Below are 24,087 nucleotides of genomic sequence, written 5' to 3' on the forward strand. Positions count from 1 at the left end.
AGCCACTTGAATGCAATGCTCAGAAACTGAGGGTGGCAGGCTTGCTGGAATGAAAAAGCTTTGTAAAGATGTCAAAAAACTTCCCACTGATAAATGGCAGCAAGAGAGGGGAATGGCTCGGGGTCCTTGCAGGCATGCTTTGGGCACTGCAGGCTCTTCTTGTCAGATGTGAGAATTAAGCGAGCAGAACAATTTAGGAAGCTTGTTACCGGTTCAGTGAGCAAAAGGAGTTGATGCACACACAGTGGAGTTCCAAGTTACAAGCCAATTAAAAGCTTAACATTATCCCACCACCTCACTGAAATCAATACGAAGGAACACGATCAACTGTGCAAGATCTGTCCCCTCTTCACAAGTCAGATCAGATCAAAACTTAAAAAATAAAAATTAAAAAAAAAAAAAAAAAAAAAACAAACAAATGACAAAAACCCACAATGAAAGAGTTCATGCAACCACTAGTTCTGTAGTCATAATTCTGACACAAAATGATGCCCCTGAGCATCTGTACACAAAACATACACTGCTTTTACATGGTGAGTATTGTGATTACCTTAATGTAGCTCATTTGGGGTGAGCCTGTACACAGTCCCTTAAAAAGAAAATCGTCTCTTTGCTAAGTAATGCTTTCATAGCACTAAGTAACCAATTTTTGCAGTGAGTAGTACAAAGCTCTCATTTATTATACATAATTATAGCAGAGGAGATCATCTGGATACTACTGCTTCTACACTACAAATTCAGTAACAAGTAACTGTCTAACATACTCAGGGCATTATTTTCCTATGGCAATAAGGCAATCAAAACCATGTAGTTTAAGTAGTGATAATCAGCATAGCTTACATATCTGGTTAGAACCATAGTGGGGTGAAAAGTAACTGTACTGCTTTCATTTCACAAGGATCCAAGCCAGAGGAGAGAACTGGGCCAGCATACAGCAGTTGAGCAAGATGGTATTTTTGATAACTGCCTTCTGGTGCTCAGAATCTAATTTCCGTACAAAAACACCCATTTTTTTCAAGTGGAAGGGATCCTCATAATTTTCTATATATGCCTCAGTCAAGAGGCTTGAGGAAGCGTGGATCACACCTATCTGTTTCACAAGGTGTGGGATACTGATTTGGGCAACAGGAGCTTGCCTCAGACTTCATAATTATTATCATCTATTACAAGTTGAATCAAATTATGCAGTTAAAAAAAAGCACAACAAACCCACTAAGAAATGTCCTTCAATTTTTCCATTATTCATTAAATCAGAAATAGGCAGCTCGACATAAGGCATTCAAGCTGTTCATTTATTTGAAAATGACAAATGAAGCTTCTTCTCAGTATAACAGCTTTTCCTGGGGAGTCAATTTATTTAAAAGAAACTAAGACATTATCACACCAAGACATAATTATGGGATTTCATGTGTAGTTGCAACCTGAAGCATTGCAGCTGTGATTCTAAACACAAAATGACTTATTCATTATTACACTGTAGACCCTATTAGATTTTCTTCTGGGAGCAACAGGGGCCTATAATATCATACAGCTATATGCCTTGGTCCTGAAATGGCTATGGATAGCTAGATTCCCCCTAGCACAGCCAAAAAAGGCTCTGTGCAGGTACAGAAATCCATTAATGCCTCCTGCAAGGCTGTGTCACAAGGAGGACTGGCTTGCTGCCTATACAACTAGAAATACCTCCACATTGCTGCAGCAGTGCTCACACTAAGACTGCCCCTGTGGAATGCATTCAGAAGATTTTACCCATTCAATATAGTATATCAGCAGCATGCATCTACACTGCAAGGGTGCTTGGTACCCCAGAAGTTAACAAACAGAACAAGACATCACCATCCCTATGGCTAAAGTCCATGAATCTAACCTGGCTATGATTTAGCATTTCAATACCAAGATGATGAGTGTTCTATAGATATCTGATGTAGATTACGCACCCAGCAAGTCTGTCACACATTCAAGTGTGGTATTTGAAAATACAAGGGTTTTTTTCCAATTACTTTTTAAGGCTTAGCAAGAAAATTTTCATCCTACTCACTGTACCAAAATAGCTTCAAGTAGAAATATTTGGCCTTGGGAAAAGAATTACTAAATTGTGTGTATGCGTAGGTACAATCCAGGAACTCCAGAGTATGCCTAACCAAAACAGCTCAAACCTACAGGCAACAGATCCTATTTGGGGATTTCTATTTCATGTTTGCACACAAGCACAACAGATCACTGCCTACACTGCAAAGGTGGCTGTACACTGATCTGGCAAGGCAGAGAGGAGCGGGAAGGCGACCCCTCCCTGCGGGAACGGAAGGAAAGCAAAGGAATGCTTTGAAAGCAGGACACCCTGAGCAGCACACCCAGCCTCACAGCACTTCTGCTCCATTGCCTCTCCCATGCCATGACCAGCAAATCTAATGCAAGGGCTTGGCAGATGAGGCCTGACACGTGGGAGGGAGGCAACAGCACAGCTCTAAAGCCAAGAGGAAGGTGTTGACCTGCCTAAATTAGGGAATTTCACACCTAAACCACACAACCTGAGGGACCTGACTTGAGATTTTTTTTAATGCTTGAATTTATTCTAAATACCAATACTACACCTCAGCATGACAACTAGCTTCTTTCAAACAATTAAGTCTGTTGTAGTATTTCAACTTTACCAATCTAAATGTATACCCTTGCCTAAACACATCACCAGGTAAATCAAAATCAAGGGTTGAGGTGGCTCTGCAAGGGAAGGAGGAAGGGCTTTTATTCAGGGCAAGCAAGATCCATTTTATTTTACATGTTTATCTTATTTGTAAAGATAATACTAGTGATGTTTCAGAACACTGAGGAGCATGATAAAGCATAGAGCTGCATCCTCAGTCATTCGCACACAAAATCCAGATCAAGCTATTTTGGCATATGGAACCTAGAGAAGAAAGAGCATAACTGCTTTTAAAAAGAAAACCAGAAGCAGATAGTGTACGTAGGAAGACAAAGTTAAGGTATTATGAAGGTTTAATTACATGCTCTTAAAGTTCTGGTTTTTATTGTCTGCAACCACTCAAGCCCTAGTTCAGAACACTTTACAAAGCCAGTCAATCTTTCAGAGTAATACAATAAAAATTCCCTTAATGCGCACATCCCAGAGCCCTAGAGGGATTCAGAGTGCTGTGCCCCTTCTTAAGGGTCAAAACTTCAGTTCTTTGATACTGCTGTGCTTTGAAGTATGTTGTTAACAGCAATTCTTTTATAGATCAAAAAAGAAAAGCTCAAAAAATAGTCTACAGCACCATGAAATGAGCCAGGCTTATAACAGAGCAGACTGAACAGCTCTGGACTAAGGTTAGTCAAAACAGGCATAAGAGCCAAACTCAAGAAACCAGGACCAGGCAGAGGCTTTCCCAAGGATGTGTAACAAGACAGTTGGGATCCACCACTAGGAGGGTGCAAAGTGCTGTTGCCTGGGACAAAGTGAAGGAGGTAAGGGACACCCCTCCTTTCTCCTTGTCTTGCATGAGCAGGCATTCACACAACAAGCAAGAAACACACCCAGAGATGTCAGAATTTTAGACTGTTTTCCAATCCCATCTAACGGAGGGAAGAATTAGAAGCTAACTTCTAAACATCACAGGAATATCTGAAGGAAAACCAAGATGTTCATCTAACAGACACCTAAGAGTGAGATTTCACTAAGAAATTGCTTAATCAGTTCAAAATTCATAGAGAGCAAATAGATTCGCAGAACAGCATGCTCTTGATTTGAACTTTAAACCAACAGAGCCAAGTGTGGAAATGACACATGGATTGCTCTCCCTTGCAGAAACCAGTGTTGGACAACTAGGAAATACTACAGCCTCATAGAAAGGAGCTGAAAATGTTTTTCTTAATCTTTAAAATATCCACAAGTAAATATAATACTGTGATTGCATTCCTGAAGATGATAACTTGGAGACAGAGCTAGAAAAAGCATTATTAGACCATATATGCAAATTTACATGCAGGGAACAGATGTGGGGCAAAATATCAGAAATGGAAAATGAAAATACTTGGTGGTGTTAAAGTCTTCAATGCACTAGCTCCACTTACCTTGGAACTTGATAAGAACTGGCCCATTTACAGTAAAAACCATGGTGTTTGAATCATATCAGAAACACTGTTTGCCTTATTTGATTTATAAAGCCAACACAGCAAGATTAAATAGCCTTCTAAAGCAAAAACATCTGCCAAGAACTGACTTGCCTTTGAGAGCAGTTTTGTTGCAGTCATACCACTACTCGACTACTTACAACAAGGTCAACTGATAATCTAGAGGACAAATTACATGCTTCTCTACTCAGGAGTATCCAACATTGTACATTCTAGAAACAGCATTACTGCGGATGTTTTAAGATAGACTGTTAATAAGAACAACATCATCATCTTCAAAATCAAACAATTTCCTAGCTTGTGGAAAGAAGAAAGTAGCTTGTTTTTTATCTTGATTAAACCAGCCTATGATTTTAAAGAGCAAATTAAGTAGACCCTTTGAATATAAACCACTAAGAAATTATTTTGCTATGGAGGATTACATTTATATCTGATTAAAATAGAAAATACTGAATAAGAAAAAAAAAGAGCAGTCTATGTAATTAAATTTTCATTCTCAAAATTACTCGTAGTTTTAACAAAATAATTTAAAATCTCTGCAAGTCTATACTATCATTATATATTTATGAAATGTGATGATTAATCCCTACTAGGAAAAAGCACAGAATACACAGCAGAGCTGTAGATTTTACAAGAGACAGTAAGCTTGACAAAGTTTTCCTTGCTGCATATATTCTGAAAAAAGTTACATTTCAAACAAATTTGGCACTTCACGTACAAATAATGGCTAAAGGCATTTATAAATGGGTAAGCTTTTCACACATGCCAAATTCTGGATAGAGTTGAACGCTTTAAATTTGTTTTAAATGATCCTCAATAATTCTAACAGAGCCAATATAATTATTTCCTAAATAGTATGTATAAATTTATTTTTTGAGGGAAAAATCTGTAACAAACTCTTAAATATTGATGTTAAAAAAAGTTTTAAGTCACTTTGACATACTGCACAGAAAACCCCCACAGATAACTAACCTCTGAGCAATCACTAGTACCACTCAGAACAAAAGACCGTTGCCCTACTGCTGTAGATATGAACAACAGTAACTGTGAAGACAGGATGAAGCACGTGCAGAGGGTCCTGGCCAAGCCCACCCTGACAAGCAGCTTAGGGACTTTCCACAGATACAGCTGTCACCCCCACATTTGATACACCGTACAGGTCCATCCTCCACAAACTGGCCCTCCTCCAAGACAGCCTTCACCACTGTTACTAGTTAATTCAGAACACCTCACTGTTTATACTTGCCTCCCACAGACATTACTCCCCCACACATTTGTACCAATGGATGCTGAATTCTATCCGCTCAGTCACCCAGGACTAATTTTTCTAACAAACTTCAGTAAGCGACTACTCTTTATGTGACTATCTGTTAACACCTTAGTAACAGAAAACCCCACCTCAGCATTCACAAGTTTTTCCACATCAGTTATGAATTCACCAAAAAGTAAAGAACTTTCAAGATGTTTAGGGTCTTTGATGAAGGTATCTACAAACACTTTTTAGAAAACCCAAGCACACTCCTTTTTCTGGATCACTCCACCCTGCATATCTGCTGACCTCTTGCAAGAGGTCCAACTGGTTTTCAGTATCCATGTCCTTACAAAAGCAAATAGGTTCTTCCCAGTATATCATATTTTGTTTACTCAGTCTTATGCTTGATAACTTTGATTTGTCACTCTTCAGTTCTCTGCACCTTTTAAGTCTTTGTATTAAAGTTGATTTCCTCTGCATCAAATGCAATTTAAGCAATAAACTAAACTATACTCCATTGTCAGAAAGCCTTGGACTAGAAACACCCCTTAAGCTCCTCCATGCAGAGTACTGATGCAAATAATTTAGCTTCCATGATACCACCTTATGTTTCTTGACTGTTCCTTCCACACATGGACCCTTTAGCAACCTGCCACAGAGTCTGGCAGGATCTGTGTGAAGGGGTGGGGTGTTTACTATCCTTTTTATGCCTTTACCAGTTTTATCCCCCAAAACATTTGTCTTGTAATATAATTAATATTTAACTTTCCAGAGATGATGCTCTCTTCCATGTTCTCATGACAACCTGCAATCTTGCAATAAAAATACCCTATGTGGATCAACACGTTTCATAATCAAAACTCAGATCAAAAAGCCTGAAGGCTTGATAATTTTGAGAGTTTTATTTTTTTTTTTAATTTAGTCCTAAATGCTCTGCTGAATGTCAGGCTTCACAGGAATCCATGTATACGTGTTTACTTTACATAGACCTTTCTAAAACAGGGATGGGCAGCTCCCATGGTAACATCCTCCCCAGATTTCCAATTACTATATTGCCAAAAGCTAAAACACAATAAACACTATCTGCTTAAGTAGCACGTGTTGTAGCCACAGCAGTCAAAGGTTATTGTGACATACAGTACATATGGAGCAACAATACTATTTATGATTAAAACAAGCTTCTGTTTCAGAGCCATAGAAACAACTGTGTGTAGCAATTTTTTTTTAGGACACATCAATATATCTATTAGTAGTATCCTATGAAATCAGCCTGCCTTTTGAAATGAAGAAATTTAAATAGAGCAATAAGTGGTTTGAATGACAGCCACCAACTCAGTGATGCCAAATCAACAGCCCCCTGGCCATATGCTGCCCATCACACAAGTCAGGAGCAGCTTTCTCTTGCCTAGATGGGGCATCTTGAGTCACATACCAGGGAAAGCCATCAGCTCACTGAGGAAGACAGCAGCTCAAAACAAACTGCTGCCACTGGTAAAGTCTCACTGACTACATCTTTGTGAGTTAGTAAAGGTTTCCAGGAAGACCTTTGGCTGAGCAGAGGCTCCATGACTTGCTAGCCAGTAGCAACTCACTCGTACAGAGAGGAAAGTGTCAGAGCAGAATGGCACTTAACCTTTGAAACATGAATGATAAACCTGACTTGTGAACAGCTCCTGGGCATGCTGGGAGCAGGTTCAAACCAGTGTATGGGAGGGGCTGTAACCAGCCCTCCTGTGCCTCTCCAGCAGGCCTAGAAGCCTGACCCACATGGATTAAAATGACTTGCTACAGCTGTCAATGGCTTGCAGATTGTTTTCTCAGGTACCAAGCACTCCATTAGGGCAGCTACAGCACCTCCAATGCACCAGGGAGGGCAAGATTCATCCTAACTTCAGTTGCCCAAGTAAACAGACACCCACCTCTGAGCCAGTAGCTCTCAGCTTCCCTCTCACTCACCTGCAGAGCAGGGGTACCTTCTAGGATCCACCACCTCCTCCTGAGGAAGGAGTTCATAAGTGCCTATTTCACTCTACTTAAAGGGAGCCCAAGACAACAAACAGACAATGTAGACGAATTCCTACAGAGCACCTAATTGTGCACAGTAATGTAATTTATGTACTCTTCTGCCAGGAAGGCATCAGGGTGCCTGCAGGGAACAGGAGGGTTTTCTACAGGTGTTTTCAAAATACCATCTGTCTTCATTTGCCTGCTTACTAACAGCTGAAAAATGACACTGCAGACATAACTGCAAGGCAGGCAGTTTTATTCAAAGTGTTGGGGGGAGGGCTGTCTCAAAACTCCACATTTTTATTGATAACGAAGAACGTTAGGCAGCAGAACACAGATCCCTTCAGGGAAGGGCCATTCAAATGAATTTCCAACTAAGGACCAAAGGCTTCTAGAGGAACTCAGTAAAATCAGGGTTTCTAACAGATCAGACTATCTACAGCTCGTATTTTTCATTTCCATCATACAAGACTGTATCCTGCACCATCAGCCTTTGGGTTACTGAATGAAGGCAGAACTCCTTCACTGTCAGATGAATAAGCCTTCAGGGAAAGAAAGGAAAGAGAGTTAAGCTTTGAGAAGAATGGAAAAAAAAACCCACCAGCTAAAGCATCTTAGCAAAGGTACTAAAATATTAGGCACGTAATAGCTCCTAAAGAAATGAAACACATCCTCACAACCTATTTCATCAAAATTGAAACATTTAAGTAGTATGCCCAGAACAGATGAAGAGAACCTAGTTCTGGATATAACACTGACAAATCTGCACTTTGCCTGTGACAAACCTGTGTAAACACTCATCACTGGTACCATTTCCCAGGAAAGAGTCTATTTCCAACAAATAAACACAGTAATATTAGCAGCTTTCCAAGATACACTTTGAGGTTCAGCACCAAATCAAACTGAACGCTCAGAGCAGCATGAAATAGACAGCAATTGTGCCCTGTTAACCTCAGAGATAAGAAATAAACCCGAGGAAAGCTTGGAGTTTTCATAGTCTAATGAAAGCACAGCACAAATGATGCTTGGAAAAGGTCACCAGGAAACAACAGCAGAGCAGTAATGCTAACATAGAATGCCTGACCTTTATTTCATCTTAATCTCATTACTCTTTTTCCCCTGTCATTAACGGTAAATGCCACTGAACCAAATAGATATATTCCATTTTCTTCTTGGGACAATGTGTAAAAGAATTCTATGGAAGGTACAAGTAAATATGGGACACTTGCAAAGAATTCTTACATCTCTGTGCACAAACAGTGCAAAGGTTAAATCTGTTACCAGAAGATGACAAATACCAAATGGTAAGAATAAAGAAATAAGCTTACTGAAATGCCTTTTTTTGTTTGTTTGTTTTGTTTACATGCAGGATGAAAGATTCTTAAGTCAATACATGTAGTAGATGTTCCGGTATACAGCCTCATAGATTGATTTTTTTTTTCCTGGGATCATCTAACCGGAGCAGGATGCTCCTTTAAAAAAAAAAATAAAATCTTTCATTAAAGTAGAGCTCTGACTAAAGATAAAAATCAATACGCAAAACTCTCATGTTTCCACATTTATAAATAAACCTGCAACAGGAACATGAGGAAAATCAATGAGTTGCTCTAATACAACGTCTCTTCACAGAATAGGAATATATATAGGCCCTTCCTTTCACTAATGTTGGTTATTCTTTATTAAGCATGGGTTTGCTCAACTTTAGCCATGTGTCTGGAATGGAAAATTCCCTTTTGTAAACGGAATATTAGCAGTGATACTCTTCTGATGAGAAACTCATTACAAACAGCAGAAACAGAAGGAGAAAAAACCCTAAAACCTTTTTCATCAGAGGAAGAGAATTCCCACATTCTGCACTATTCATGTAAGTATGTCCACACTACTGCACACCTGGGATGATTTTCTCCACTACGCAGAGTGTATTCCTCCCTCCCTGTAGTCTACCCTCTGCCGCCACACACATGTATGAGGACAGAGTTTAAAATGCTTTTGCAAAACTCCTCACATGCACTTGTCTACTACTCTCACCCTGCCAGTCAAAACTACTACAGACCTTTCAGCTAGCTATATTTTGAAAGATGAAACATGACAGTAGTAAGGGAAATCTCCACCTTTCTCAACAGCTTACCTTATCCGCTTGGATTAACTTTCCATCTCCTACAAGTGTCTGTGCTATACACAAAAACCTTCACTCCTCCTGTCTGCAATTTACTGTTCTGCCAACCATTTTAAAAAGCACATGCCCTCATACTACAAGCAAAGTGTTAAAAGAGCTACTTCTTCTCTATACTTAGCAGGCAATCTGTATAGAAGATGAAAATATGTACTATTCTCAAATCCAAGAAAATTGTAAGGATATTTTACACAACACTCAAAACAGGACATTAATTTTTCTTCCCTTTATTTACACTGCCCTGAACTTTTCATCAAGAGGAGTAAATAAGGCTAAATGCCAAGAATAGCTTTATAATTATTTTGAAAGATCTTAAATCTGAAACTAAGCAGTTGTACATGGTCTCATATATTCCCTTCCCTTCAAATATGCTGAAAAAAATTGACCTCAGGCATGCAAGGCTCTGGCAGTGGGTTCCAGTTATGGCTCCTGATAAGAAGCACAGTTCAGCTAAATAAGAGAAAAGGTGATTTTTTTCTTTTTTTTTTTGCAAGATAACCACTTCACATCCCTAAATATCTTAGCAACTCAAATCCTGGAACATTGAAGGACAGTGTGTGTGCTTGGAACAGATCTAGTATTTGGTGATGCTGTAGGTGGCAGCAGGTTCTCTTCTACTCTCTCCTAACCCTAAAATCCTCCATAAAAATCTTTCAAAAAAACAGCAGAGCTGCTACTGCTTCAGTGATACAATACACTTGACACTGATAAATTCGTCTTTACTGAAGAAATGGTAGCAACCTATACTAGAAGAGTCCCCATGGGCAAAGACCATGCAAAAAGAGCCACAGCCTGCTAAAGTTTAGCTCCAGTTGTGCTCACAGTCTGGTGCTGTAAATCCCACCACATTCAGAAGTAAAAATCCAATGCTGTAAGGAAGCATTATGGCTGACATTTTTACTTCTTCCAGAAAGCCAGCAAGCTTGCATCCAATATATTTCCTTGACAAAGGAAGCTCTCAAAGCAAGGAAAGTGAAGACTATCACATTTTTCATGGTAGCTAACCAATGTTGTCATTTACCTTTCCATTCACTATAGAGTGTAAACAGGTGAAAAATCTAGATAACAAATGAACTGCAGTATAAAAAACAAGAGCCTTGCCTACTTAAATGTACCTACTGAGTTTAGGAATTGATAAATATTTAGCAATTACTGTGAGAGTGTACATTCAAAAATATGCCAACTGCAGCATTTACAACAAGGAACCTGAAAACTGCATACAATTATGCCTTATGTCAGTGATTCTTGGTTTAGTTACTTTTAAAAATCACAGAAATATGCATCCTACACCAAAACACACTGGCAAGATATGTCAAAAAGGTTTTGATTTTTTTCCCCCCACTTTTCTTTGCTAATAGCAAATTCCACCATTACACCTTTAGTTAATAAACCTACTAATCAGGGCTGCTACATTAAAGTAAACAAGAGCTGCAGTAGTTCTGGGCATAAGCACAAAAAATCCCAAACCCCATCAATCTAGTAATACCAGAACAGCAGCAGCAGTTGCTTATTCCACACTTTGTTCTATATCCCAAGAGATCTGTCTTAAGTTCCCTTAGTCAATGCTTCTTGAAATGAAATAGCAACATTCATCCTGAAAATCCAGGGACCATACTGGAATATCTTACAAAGTAAATTAGACATTTGAAGTTTTACTCCCTCCCGCTTGACTAGCACTTACCTAGAACCTGCACTGAGCTGAACAGAACCACCTTGAGCAGCAGCTGCTGTACTGCAACACACCTGTAGCAAAACAAAAGATGACAGCAGCGATATCCCAATATAAAAGTCTGGATCACAAAATCCCCTGCTGTTGCTGCTGTCAAGGGAGCCTCAAATCTCTTGCATGCACTTCTCCTGTACTCTTCTTCTCTCCACTTCCACGTGATGAACAAGGAGGCAAGCTTGCTTGTTTGGTCTGTAACTGGTTGGTCTAACAGAAAACGTTATTTGTCCAAACCTCACCTCTCTGGAAAGATACTTTCATAGATGCAGCACTCTCAGCAGAAGGCAGCTGAGTATAGAGCACCTTGCCAGGCCTCATTAGACACAGACTAACTGTGGTCAGATCAAACTTCAGGATACACCTGTACAAGAAAAGGCTTTTGTTTGATAGTAGCAACAGAAAGTAGTCCTGCAGAATGCAGGATCCCATATTGCCATGCACTCAGGCTGAAAGTTGGCACTTACACAGGCATCCTGCCCTCTTCCAGAGTTTTGTTTCACATGTAGATAGAGATCAGAAAATAGAGTTAGGGCTTGAAAAACCTGCCTACCCACAGCAAAAGACAAGAGGGATGAGTCGATTGAATTGGCTTTAGTAACAGAAGCCAGTAAATATTTTGGAAGGGAAAAGGAGGAGTCAGAGTTGCATCAGAAGTCACATCCCCTCTTGTGCATGTAACAGGAAAGCCTGGAAAAAAGGGAAGAGCAGGTCTACACAAGGATCGCCTTCCTCTAAGCCTGCATTGACAGCAGCAAAAGGAATTAACTCACCTAGGGTAGCAGGCAATGGGACAAAGAAAATTACAGGTATTTTGTCACAAACAGCCAACCATACCCACCTTCTCTACCTCAGTGAGAGGGATTAATGCTAACAACAACGACGACGTATCAGTAGGAAATTCAGCATCAAAATTTATTATATGAGAACAGAAATTATATCAAATGATATTTGAGATAAAGTTCTCCCAAACAAGCAAGAAAGCATTCTGATATTGTTTCTATCCACAGGCAAGAGGACTATCTAACTGTAAGAGAAAAATGTTTTTGTTTCTTTTGTCTTTGTTTTGTCTATGTTTTTACTGATGCACTGAATATTTCTGAATCAAAAGGACAAAGTTAGCCACCACCAGAAGATGAAGAGATTCTTGTGCCTGATAAAACATTTCAAGACTTACAGGTAAGTTACTTCAATTATGTGCTTGGGTAAATCCAGGACCAGAAACCAAATCCTGCACCTTATCAAAGCAATACTAGCAGATGCACACTGAAAGAGGTTTTCTCTCTACAAACCTGATACCATCAGCCCTTACAAGTCTGTGTAAATGACATCATATTCAATTCCCACAGACCCCAAACTGTGTACTCAACAGTCCTCACTCAAGCTCTACCTACAAATAAGTATGTGTATTTACTCATTTCACTGCTCCCTAAAAAGGGTAGTTAGCATCTCCCAGGCAATGCTGAAATCACCATTTTACTGAATGACACTTAGGAAGAATAGGTTTGGTTTATTCTGGCAAGGCATGAAGCAATGGACTAGATCATATAGCTGGAAACAAAAATGGGAGGCTGAATGCATTCAAATCTAGTTGGAGTTAAAGCTAGCTTTTAGCCACTGAACAGTTAATTCATATTCCTTTAACATTTTTCTTTCCTGGGCCTTTTCAGCTGTCTGGTTTTATGACGGACTATATAATATAATCGGCCTGAAACACTGCTTCTCAGAATCAGCTCCAGCAATTCCCAGCCTTTAGGACTGAAGGTCAAAATATGAAAATTACATCTTCCTAGTGCTACCTTATACCACAGGATTTTTTACCAGAGTTTGTCAAGGCATGTGCATCACCAGGAGATACCTGGATGCTTTTCAGTGCAAAATAGCCACTGGAAAGCCATCTTGAAGACTTCTGACCCTCTACTTCTCCAAGTTTGTAACTTAAGGAAGTGTATTATACTGCAACAACCAGTAGCTGTTGTGAGGGCTAGGAAAACATTCCTCAGCCTATTTGTTTTTTTGGTTACCTTTGATTTTCAAAGAGCTCTTTGATACAGTGATTCTTCATTTCTGAACAATAATGCCTGAAGCAGAGGTTAAATAGAATGGAATGCACTTTCTTTTCCTTTTCACCTTTTTCCTCTTCCCGTCTCTTTGCCTTCCCTGCAGCTGCCACAAGAAAAACTTGAGAGCTACTTTAGCCCTCTGGGCTCCCACTGCAGGACATAGGTGGGCTCGTGGGAGGTCAATTCCTGCCAGAGCATATCTGATGGGCCCAACCTCCTCCCTGGCATCATGCTTTTCTCTCCCTACACTCCCGAGCTTGGATGGAGTGGGTTGAGCTCTGCACACAGCAGGTTAGAGCATACAAATATAGATGGAAGGTACATCCAAGTCTTGTGGATACATCTCTAGCTCTTGGAACTATAATTTGTGGGACACTATATACTATATGAGTGTCTCATACAGCATACTGTATGCTACCCTCAGTGCCACCTTCTAGCCACCAGGGAAGACAAAGCAGTGAAGGAGATACTGTTGCTCTCACTAAAGCAGCCATCCTTATGACCTTGTTGGTGGGGGTGAGTGGATGAGAATGGGGAAAAAGGAGAACACTGTTAGAGAGGAAAATAAAAAAAAACAGCTTACAAAACTTCAGGAGTTCACCTAGTAGGACATCAGTTTATCAACAGCACAGGTGCACCATTATCAACAAGTAGGCAACAGAAGTTCCATGCACTGCGGGGGTTTTACATCAACAGAGAAATCAGTGCTCTTCCAGGAGCATTACTGTGCTGTTTTAAACACCTTTGGAGTTGCTACATGGTCTCTAAGCTTGCCACTATGCTTTAGGGAGCATTCATTACAAGGAATCTTGGTTGTATGAAGATTTCCTTTACGGTCTTCAGTTTGTCTTCATCATCACAAACAGATCAGTCATGACAAAGTATATGTGTTTTTGCTGTGTAACTTGACTTTCAGTTCCATCCACACATCATTTGGACAACTTCACCAGAAATGAAATACATTAAGATTCAAAGACAGGCTACCTATTCTTTTAAAGACACCTTTGGCAGAATGAGACTTCAACGAAGACTAGATACAGGCAGTGACTAAGGCATAAGAAAAGATATTACAAGACCTCAGGGGGAGGAGGGCAGAACCCAACCCAAAATACAGAAAGCATATTACAGGGGGGAAAGCAGGGGAGGGATGTGAAATTGCCCTTACAGAAAAAAAAAGCATTATGAAAACCAAACTCTTCCCATTATCTGGAAATGCCTCAATCTGTGCAGTTATTTCTGTTTCAGATTTTCTTTCAGTTCATAACTTGATAATGACACAGAAATTCAACCTTTCTGCATAATACTTTCTCTAAACAATCTCTCCCCTATGCATCGCTCGAACATTTTCAGTTAGTGCCACAATCCGGAGTCAAAGAGTTGTAAAACACATCCTGGACCACAACTCTGCAATCTAGAACCTCATCAAAACCCCTTTATGCCAAAGGAAGGTCACCCATTTATTTCATTGCACTATTAAACCACTTCCTATGCCTGCTGAAAATTGCCATGTTTACTTACAACCACAGCACTTAGCACTACTAAGCCCAGGAAATATAATGGCAACACCTACATCTAGTAATAGACCATTAAGCATACAGGGAAAAGATAGCCTGTGGGTGAAGCAGAGTTCTATAGGTAAAGAAAATAAGGACAAAAGTAAAGCCCTACTCACTCTTCCCTTTAAGACAGGGCAAGGAGAACCAGCTCATCCACCATTTATTTTGGAAGCCATAATTGCCTTAACTGTTTATCAACATTTTAAGAGCCCCCAAAGCATATTTGCAGTCCTCTCCCTGAAGTCTCTTTGCCCTGATGCAGTGAGTCTGTACACACACACGCCATATTCAACAGAAGCAAGGGAATGAAAATCACTGACAGGCGAGTCACCAACACTGGGGAGAAGGAAAACGCTTCCCATTAGTTCACACCACCCTCCCAAGGGAAGGGAAATGTAACCCCTTTAATTAAAATACATAACATTGCAGCAATGATGTGTGGATAAACATTGCAATATCATTCTATTTTCCCTTCTGGGACTAAAGGAAAGACCCTTGTTGTGTGATCTGCCATGTAGCCGACTTAGAAGCATGAAAAAATATTTTTGTTCCGTATGACTGGAGTTTTTTTTCAAAATGAGATTTAGTTTACTTGCAATATAACTGTATGTTAGAAGTTTATTGCAAGGCTAGTTTATTTAGACTCGAGTGTTCTTCAGACTATGACTCAATTTACTGTTTAAATGAAAAAACAGCAGTGCTCTCTCCCTGACTGGTTAGGGAAGACCTCCCTTCAGCACTCCTGCTGTAGCTGACAAACCCAGGCATGCCATACTGCCTTAGGAAAATTATTATCTTTCTTTTTTTGATCAAAGGCACATGAAGAATTTCAGTATTCCACCACACCTATAACCAAAATTAACTGCAAACTAGAAATACATGAATAAACATTCTGCTGAAATAAAGAACTCTGCTAGCTTCTGCTTGGCATGAGACGATTTGGTAATTCATATGGATTGAACCATGCATGGCATATTGCCAGATCTTACCTAATTGAAACAAAACCATAATACATCCTCCAGCATCTGGCATTAGAACAGGCAAAACAATCAGATACACTAGTGTTACTACCGTTTTCTTTAATTTTTTGAGATGCCTTTCCAGTGGCATCCACAAACTGATACATGGTATCATGTACTTTCATCCAACGCATTCTTTTCCATCCTATCAAAATCTCAGGTAGAAGTGAAATTCTAGAGCCTCATTTTATTTATTAAAATCACTACTAGGAGAAAGGAGTATCTAAGAGAAGTTACCCCACAAAGAAAAGTAGATTTATGAAGCTTCATACATTTCTTCTCCTAAAATGGTTGGATGCACAACGCACCAATGACAGTTCTAAGGATATGGGGCATAAATCCATTGCTCTTTCTGTGCAAGTAGGTGCATTAATGTGCACATGGAGCCACCAGGCAACTGGCACTGGCATGAAGTATCAGCTCAGAAGGTACCCCAGACTAAACTTCTCATCATATCAACCAAGATAACACATATTCAGTGGACTAGTCATCTTGAAAGATAAATACAAGCACACATGAATGACCTTAAAACAAACCAAAAAAAACCCCACAAGTATGGAAAAAGGAGAGTTTCCAGATTTTTTTCACCCACCAGAAAAAGGATTTGAATGCCCAAGACTGCACCAAACATGCATTTACTCTTGTAATGCAAAACCAAAAAGTTCAAAAAGTTAAAGACTGATGATGCACAGGAAACAATTTCTGCTGTTAAATCGCTACAAGAAATTCAGCTCAACACTATGTTTTTCAAATTATTCCAATCAATAATAAATAAATTTCAAATTTCAATAATAATTTCAATAAATTCAAATAAATTCCAATCAATATGCATAACACTAGAACACACAATATGGAAACTGCAACTTTTCAAAGAAATTAATTTAACAGAAGTGAAACACTGAGAGGTTTGCTACTGGCACCTTTATTTATGCCAAGAAAAACAACATTAAACCACTGTGGGGAAAAAAAAAAACCAAACTCAAACTTCGGCACACTGAGAAACCACCAGTTTAAAGCAAAATGGCTTCTAAGCAAGCAGCTACCACAATGCAAGTGTGCAAATCCTGCACAACACCAAGAATACTTGCAGTCATCACTGCTTTGGACATCCTCACTGAAAAGTGGCCTAAAAGCAAAAAGGAACCCACTTGATACATAACTGAAGTTTATGCAAAGATCATAGAAATGCTTCATCAGTCTCAGCAAATTACACATTTGTCTGCAGGGCCTTAATACTACAAGAACAATCAGCTTCTTGATCAAAGAAACACAGACATAAACATACGAAAGCAGTAGCAAAAACCTCCAGATATTCAAGTGCAAAAAAGAAACTGACATCCCAGAATTTAGGGCACAACACTTCCAGAGAGTATTTGGTAAGCAAAAAACATACACATAAATAATACACTAAATGAAAACCATCACATACTTCACAGGACATCATATCGCAGAGGAGACAGATATTAAAGTTAAGGAAAAGGATTAACTACTATGGCTAATTCACAAGAGTTACAGAAAGAAAATGAAGAAAACTAAGATGTAACCAACTGGCATTTTAATATATTGATTCGTTATGTTTGCAGAGAGCCTGAAATGTATACACATTATGTATGTACATACACAGAACATACAGGACACTTCAAAAGCAGAAGTAATTCTGTGTGAAACATTTTTATTACTATTTAACTGCAACAAGAAGTACTTTACTAAGGTCCTTACAACATTCAGATCCACAGAGTGCTGGGTGACAGGATTTTAGGATTTTGAGAGTTTCATGATACAAATGAAGGAAAACAGTGTATTATTTGAATGACAGACACAAAAACTGGCAGATGTGTTACAGTATTTTAAGTAACAAAAATCTTGAGTTTCTCCCCCCACACCGTTTTAACGGTCAGATAGATTTCCAGTTTGTGAAACCCACTTACCCCTTATCTCTACACCCCCATACAGCATCATCAATCACTGTAGAGATAAAACACAGTGAAAGGTATTTCTAAATACCCTATCTAAAGTGAGTGCAGGATAATACTATGCTGTAAAATACCTCTGTGATTAGCCAAGATTTCAAGTCACTTTTTTTATTGGGTGAGCTACTTGAACACAAGTGTATTGGGGAAACTAACACTTCACTTCTTACATGCACTAATTCCAACCACAGAAAATACAGAGGTAATAAACCAGGTTGTGATGGAAATACCAAACAGAAGCCAATTACAGCAAAGTAACTCAGAAATAACGTGTCATAAAGCATACAGGTTAAAAAAACACAAGAAAACACCAAAACCTATTACAGTACTGAAAGAGCTTTGCCTTTGATTACTCCAATAACCTTGGCTGAGTTACGGCATTACTACTCCTTCTATTATTAAGGCACGTTATCCAGATTTCCCCTCTCAGCCAGTAAGAGAGATTCACAAGAAAGTTAAATTTGGGTGTGTTAAGACAAGTGTATTCAACATACTTACTGACTCAAACAGTTAACTGACAACTGAGTATAACCTGTCACACACACATTCCTTGAATGATAACTGTATCAAACAAAACCTAGAAGATACACAGACCTCACAAAACCTAAAGTTATCAGGCTGTGAACAACTGAGAGGCAACTCAAGGAGGAAGATGGGAACAGGGAGGAAGCAACTTGAGCTGGTTGTTACTCAATTAAGTTAACGTTCCTGTATTAGGAATCTGAACTAATCTGTATTAGTTTCCTGATCACCTGTATTCTACCCACCCCCCCACCCCCCACTCAACCTGTAGAGTCCAGTTAGTCATAAAAATTCTATACAAACAATAATTAAAAAAAAAAAACCACAACAAAACATGTTAAGTGCATGCAGAACTTAAACTGGGAATAATTGCTTCTAGGATCTGCAAAACAGCTTGAGCCAATCGTGAATGAAGGGCTGAAATCTGCACCACAATGTCAGAGAGTTGCTACAAAAACCAGGTATCATGAGGAGTGGTCAAGATAACTGGAACAAGGAAGAGACAAACAAGATACTCAGCAATACTAACACAGGGACCTTCTGGCAGAGGTGAAACAATGAAGAAGTAAAACTTTTCTTTAGTTGTTTTTAATCACCTGAACAGCCCAGAATTAAGCAGAATTAAAAGCCTTTCTGTACCCTCAAAATGTATTTGTAAGTAAATAACAGATACGAGTAAACTTTTAAAAGCATTTCCCCTGTCAGGTTTTGCTCTGCACAAATTAAAAGACCAATAACTAAGAAAGTTATAATTGTGTTTTATTTATTCACAAGATGAAAAAAGTCCTACTACATAAATCTTCATACAATATCAATATGCAGGATATATAGTTTCATTAACATTAAATATGTACACACTCACTCAATTAGCATGCCTAGAAATAATTACCCAATATAAAAATAAAGCAACCCTGATGCCTTTCCACTGCTATGGATAAGCCAGCCACCAAAGCAAGCAGAGGTATGTGACACCATACAAGTGTCTTACAAACGATAAAGTTTTCAGATGCTTCACTTTCCTACCATGTGCATATCAAGCAATACACCTTTTATTTCTGCAATCTTGAAATTCAAAGGCAAGATATATTTCTTCACTGTAATTTAATGAAACTTACTTGGAAATAATTTTGACTTTTTTTTTAAAGACAAAGTCCATCAGTGTTACAATATATTTCAATAATACAACAATAACCCTGAGAGGACGCAGTGTATTAAACTGCTCTGAAGTAAAATTCATACTATCCAGTGCAACATCACACAAAAAGCAGCACATGAGTTAACCTTGGGGATAAACAACCTTGAATGTCCGTATGTGAGAGAAAACAAGGTATTACAAAAGAAAAAAGAATATAAGTATACTTTCATTAAATCATTTTGGCTTATAAAAAAACAGTTGGAAAAGCACTGCTATCAAGAAGAAAAACCCTCACAGGATTTTTTAAGAAATACACACCTAAGTTGCTTTCAACTATCCACAAACTATCACTGGTTTTGTGATATACAGTCTGAGTTGGCACAATACGTCATTTTTTTCTTAAATCCTTTTAGGGCTGACCAACTTTTCCGTAAGAAGAAGTATGTTTTGTCCTGAAAACTAAAGTATTCAGTATTTCAATCTCTAAGAATATATATTAAGCAAATTTCACTAGGCAGCAAAGAAGAAGATGGGAGATACAATACTAAGCAGCTTGTCCTTCAAATGCTATTTAGTCATTACTGTTACTACAGATGGTGGCAGCAATAATGCCTATATTTTGGTCACTCTCCCCAACAAAAAGATTCCTACAGTGTCTTCTCAGGCTGTAGCATCTCTACTGTTTGCTGCATGCCTTTAACTTTTAGCAAAGGGATACACTTGAACTCCGCAAATATTATTTGCTTGTGCCACAGAATTTTGCTCCTTTTTGCATAAACCTTATGAATAAATAATTAAATAACAGTCTCTTCCCTAGTAGTCAAGAGATTCAAATACCTTTCCTTACTGCAGGCTCATTTATTATTGCTTGACCCGGGCAGACAGTCTGAAGCGTTGGACATGCTAGATCTGGTGCCTTGCTTTCACTGCCATTCTAGCAATATCCTCAGCACTGGAGGATCCCAGAGATCAAAACTCAGATGCTGCCAGAGGACTAAAAAGTTTGGGAAGGGCGTCAGTGGCTGTCACTGGGACAGCACCCCCTCGAGGTCAACACAGTGGAAAGGAGCATTTTACTTTTGAACATGTAGGTAAGATTCTTCCTACCCTTGTGAAGAAGATGAGAACTCCAGGACCAAGATGTACACACAAACACATGAACTAAGAGAGCATCATTTTCACATCCATGTTAACGATTTTGGCAGTAGCTCTTGTGCTTGCTACAAAATTGTTAACTTAGGTCCCAGAAAGAAAGGTCACATTCTCTGCTGCCACAGATCCAGATCCCATTCACACACATCCGTAAAATACACCATACACACTTTAACACCACATTGTACATTATCTTCTAGCAACAACTTTAAATAAAATAACAGATTTGGCTGAGACCATGCTTGAGTGTTTGTGTTCAGATGCCGATGCTTGACTACAAGTTGTTATATCTGTCTGTGCCTGTCCATGCTCTACAACGAACTGCTTGGTATCATCTTTAATTATACCACGTTGCCTTTTCTGTGGCGGTTGTGGATTCCAAATCTCATACAGGGTGTAAAATAGATGACGTCCTGGTCTACATAACAAGTGAAGCTTTTTTACAACATTTGCTTCTGAAGTTAGAAAATATAAGAGAAAAAAAAAGCCCCAAGAATAAAAAGGTCTTGGAAGAGTGCAAGTGAGTATTGGTCAGATTTCCTTATGCTTTAGAGAAGAAACAAACAAAACCTGAGCATTGTTTTTCTCACTCTCTCCCATGTGAAACCGAAAAAATGGAGACCCAAGACCTGGAAGTGCTTGACTGCTCAAGTGCAACACCTTACACTAGGAGCCATGGCTGCTGAGCTCAGGAGCAGGAACAGCAAACACAGGCATTCCCAGCTCCCTCCTTGGCTCCCTTCACAGTGTTACCTCACAGAAGTCAAAGACTCGGATTCATCTTCCCACTCCATAAATTTGGGATAATAATATTTGCTTATCTCCCAAAACAATTACAAAGCTACTTTTAGAAACTACAGTGGCTTAGGACAAGAGGGAAATTAATTCCCTCTTATGCCCTAGGTTTAGATGGTTTCCCATCCACAAAGCATACGCCCTGTGTCTGATAATTAAGGTAAAACTATAACGAGCAGCTGCATAACACTTTAATCACCACCCATCTTGTAGGTCGAAATGGGAAGGAAGAGCAGCCAGACCCACCCCAACACCTACACACGAGGCCAAGAGCTAAGCTCACAACCTTGCTCCTCACATCTTCCACTGCTGGGGACTCGATCCCTTGCCACATGCAACTCCATACACCACAGCAGCCTCCACCACCTCTGTCACACCGTTTTCGTCCTCGGAAATTAAAAGTTACATTCACTGAGCAACGAGGAGCCATGCCTATAAATGGGCTCGGCGTGAGGCGTTCACCCTCGATACCAGCTCAACCAGTTTGCTGCCCGGGTTGGCCGACCAGCACAGGCAGGCCCAGGCACCGCTGAAAATGAGGTTTATAAATCGCTCGCTCCCCGCTCTCCACTCCGAGGCAAACCCAAGCTGCCGCGCGCCCCGGGGCACCGCCGGCGGTGGGGGAAATCGCGGCGGCACACACGGCTGCCGGGCGAGCCCAACCCGCCACACAAAAGCCACCTCATGGCAAATACCTCTCGCACCACTGAGCCGACACCGGGGGGAAGGGGCACGCCTGGGGCCTCGGGCCAGACCTTCCGCGTCCCCCGCAGAGCCACCATCCGCCGACTGCCCGCTGCTCCAGCACTCCCGCGACTCCCCCCGAGAAAAACCCGCCTCATCCCCCCCGAGGGGCCGGCCCCCCTTCCTGCCCAACAGTGACCCTGTGCCCAGCCCGAGATGGCGGCCGGACCCTTCCTCCGCCGCCGCCGGCCCAGCGCCCTGCCGGCCAGCACCTGCGAGGCGTGCGGAGGAGTGACCCTCGCCGGCTCCGTCAGCCCCAGCCCGAAAAGGGAAGGGACGGGACAGCGCAGGAGATAGCTGAGGGAGAAAAGAAGGGAGAGAGGCGGGCGGACGAACCACCGCCCTCCGGCACCTTGCGGGGCCACAGACTTATCCCCTTACCTGTCGCCCGCGGGTAGCTGCGCGCAGCCCCCGGCTCCGCCATCTTCGTCTGCCGGTGGCCACCGCCGCCGCCGCCTCCTGCTGCCGCCGCTCCGGTCCGCGGCGCCCAGTGGCCGCCGCACAGGCGCACTGCCCACCCCGCGGCACCTGACACGGCGCGGCAGGCGAGCGGAGAGAAACGGGGCCGGGCACGGTAGCCGACGACAGGCTGATGCCGCTCGGCGGCAGCTTCTTACCCGGTGCTGCCTGCGCTGGGTGGGAGCGGCTCCCGCAGCGCCAGGTGCTGCCGCTGCCCCGCCCCGGCGGTCGTTACTCGGTGGAGCCGAGCTTCACGCCGGTCCCTGCAGCACCTCGGCCGGCGGAACGGAGAGAGCCGGGTTTGGCTGCAGGGACCGCCGGGGTGTCAACTCGTGTCGGGAGGCTGTGCCCCTTAGGCGGGGCAGCGCGGCCGAAGCTGTGCGTTAGTGAGCAGGCACATTTAATTGGTTTATCTCGGAGAGCCAAGACACATGCCCCCAGCTTCCCTGGAGGTCCTGCCGATTTTTCCAGATTTTTCCATCCAGGAGGCTGTATGTGCTGTTTGCAGCTATGTGCCACCTCGGCTGGAGTGATGGCACTGGAGAAAGGCAGGAGCATGCCTTCCTGGTCCAGCTGCTGCTAGAGGTTCCATCCCAAGGTCGTGCCCTTCGGGCTGGGCTTGGCCGCCATTTTGCACTCAGTTTTAGAAAACAAAGAGACACACGCTTTTTTTCTATTGAGCATTTATATGCTAGTGGTCAAAGAAAAACCCCAAACAAACTACTGAGAAGTTGAACACACAACTTGCCTATTTGTTGTCCTTCCGCCTTCCAGTTTCTGCTGCTTCTTGGCCATGTGGGAACAGTTGCAGTGCCTCGGGGACACACAAGGACCTTGGGCATGGGGCAGCTCCTGCTTCACTGTCTTGAGGCATCACCAGAACTTGTCCTAGGTGCCAAACACCTTCTTGCCTCCTCTGCAATGCCAGTTTACCAAAATTGAAATTTAAGACATATTTAATACTCCCACTTTCCATTCTTAGTCCTTCTGTTATTTTTGTCTAGTAATTATATCATTTTTTTACCTGAAAATAGAGATCATGGTCAATATAAGGGGGTAGATGAAGAAAGTAGTTTCTGCTCAGGTTTTTTTTGGAAAGCGTTTTCTTTGGTGTGCCCAAATAAGAAGAACGTGAGGGAGTCCAGGGGAGGGCCACAAAGATGATCAGAGGGCTGGAGCATGTCTCCTATGAAGGCAGGCTGAGAGGGTTGGGATTGTTCAGCCTGGAGAAGAGAAGGCTCTGGGGAGACCTTAGGACAGCTTCCAGTACGTTAAGGGAGCTACAAGGAATATGGAGAGGGGCTGTTTAGGAGGGCTTGTAGTGATCAAACAAGGGTGAACGGCTTTAAACTAGAAGAGGATAGGTTTGGATTTGGAAGAAATTCTTCCCTG

General features: G+C 41.1%; 1 protein-coding gene across 4 annotated transcripts in view; it reads right to left on the reverse strand.

Annotated features, from left to right (window-relative positions):
• Positions 1-22,849, reverse strand: part of MAP7D2 (MAP7 domain containing 2) — a 76,667-nt gene extending 53,818 nt beyond the window's left edge. The window contains exon 1 of one of the 4 annotated variants that reach the window (XM_061364540.1): positions 22,618-22,849. In XM_061364540.1, coding sequence (XP_061220524.1) covers positions 22,618-22,660 — 43 coding nt within the window. In that variant the 5' untranslated portion in view covers positions 22,661-22,849. The remainder of the gene's footprint in view (positions 1-22,617) is intronic. The other 3 variants (XM_061364542.1, XM_061364541.1, XM_061364543.1) reach the window with 3 other exon arrangements.
• Between the last annotated feature and the right edge of the window lie 1,238 nt (positions 22,850-24,087).

This window comes from Neopsephotus bourkii, unplaced genomic scaffold (assembly GCF_033783945.1).
Source record: "Neopsephotus bourkii isolate Nb327-2 ecotype Australia unplaced genomic scaffold, CSIRO-AGI_Nbou_v1 NB_1234, whole genome shotgun sequence".
Taxonomy (NCBI): domain Eukaryota; kingdom Metazoa; phylum Chordata; class Aves; order Psittaciformes; family Psittacidae; genus Neopsephotus; species Neopsephotus bourkii.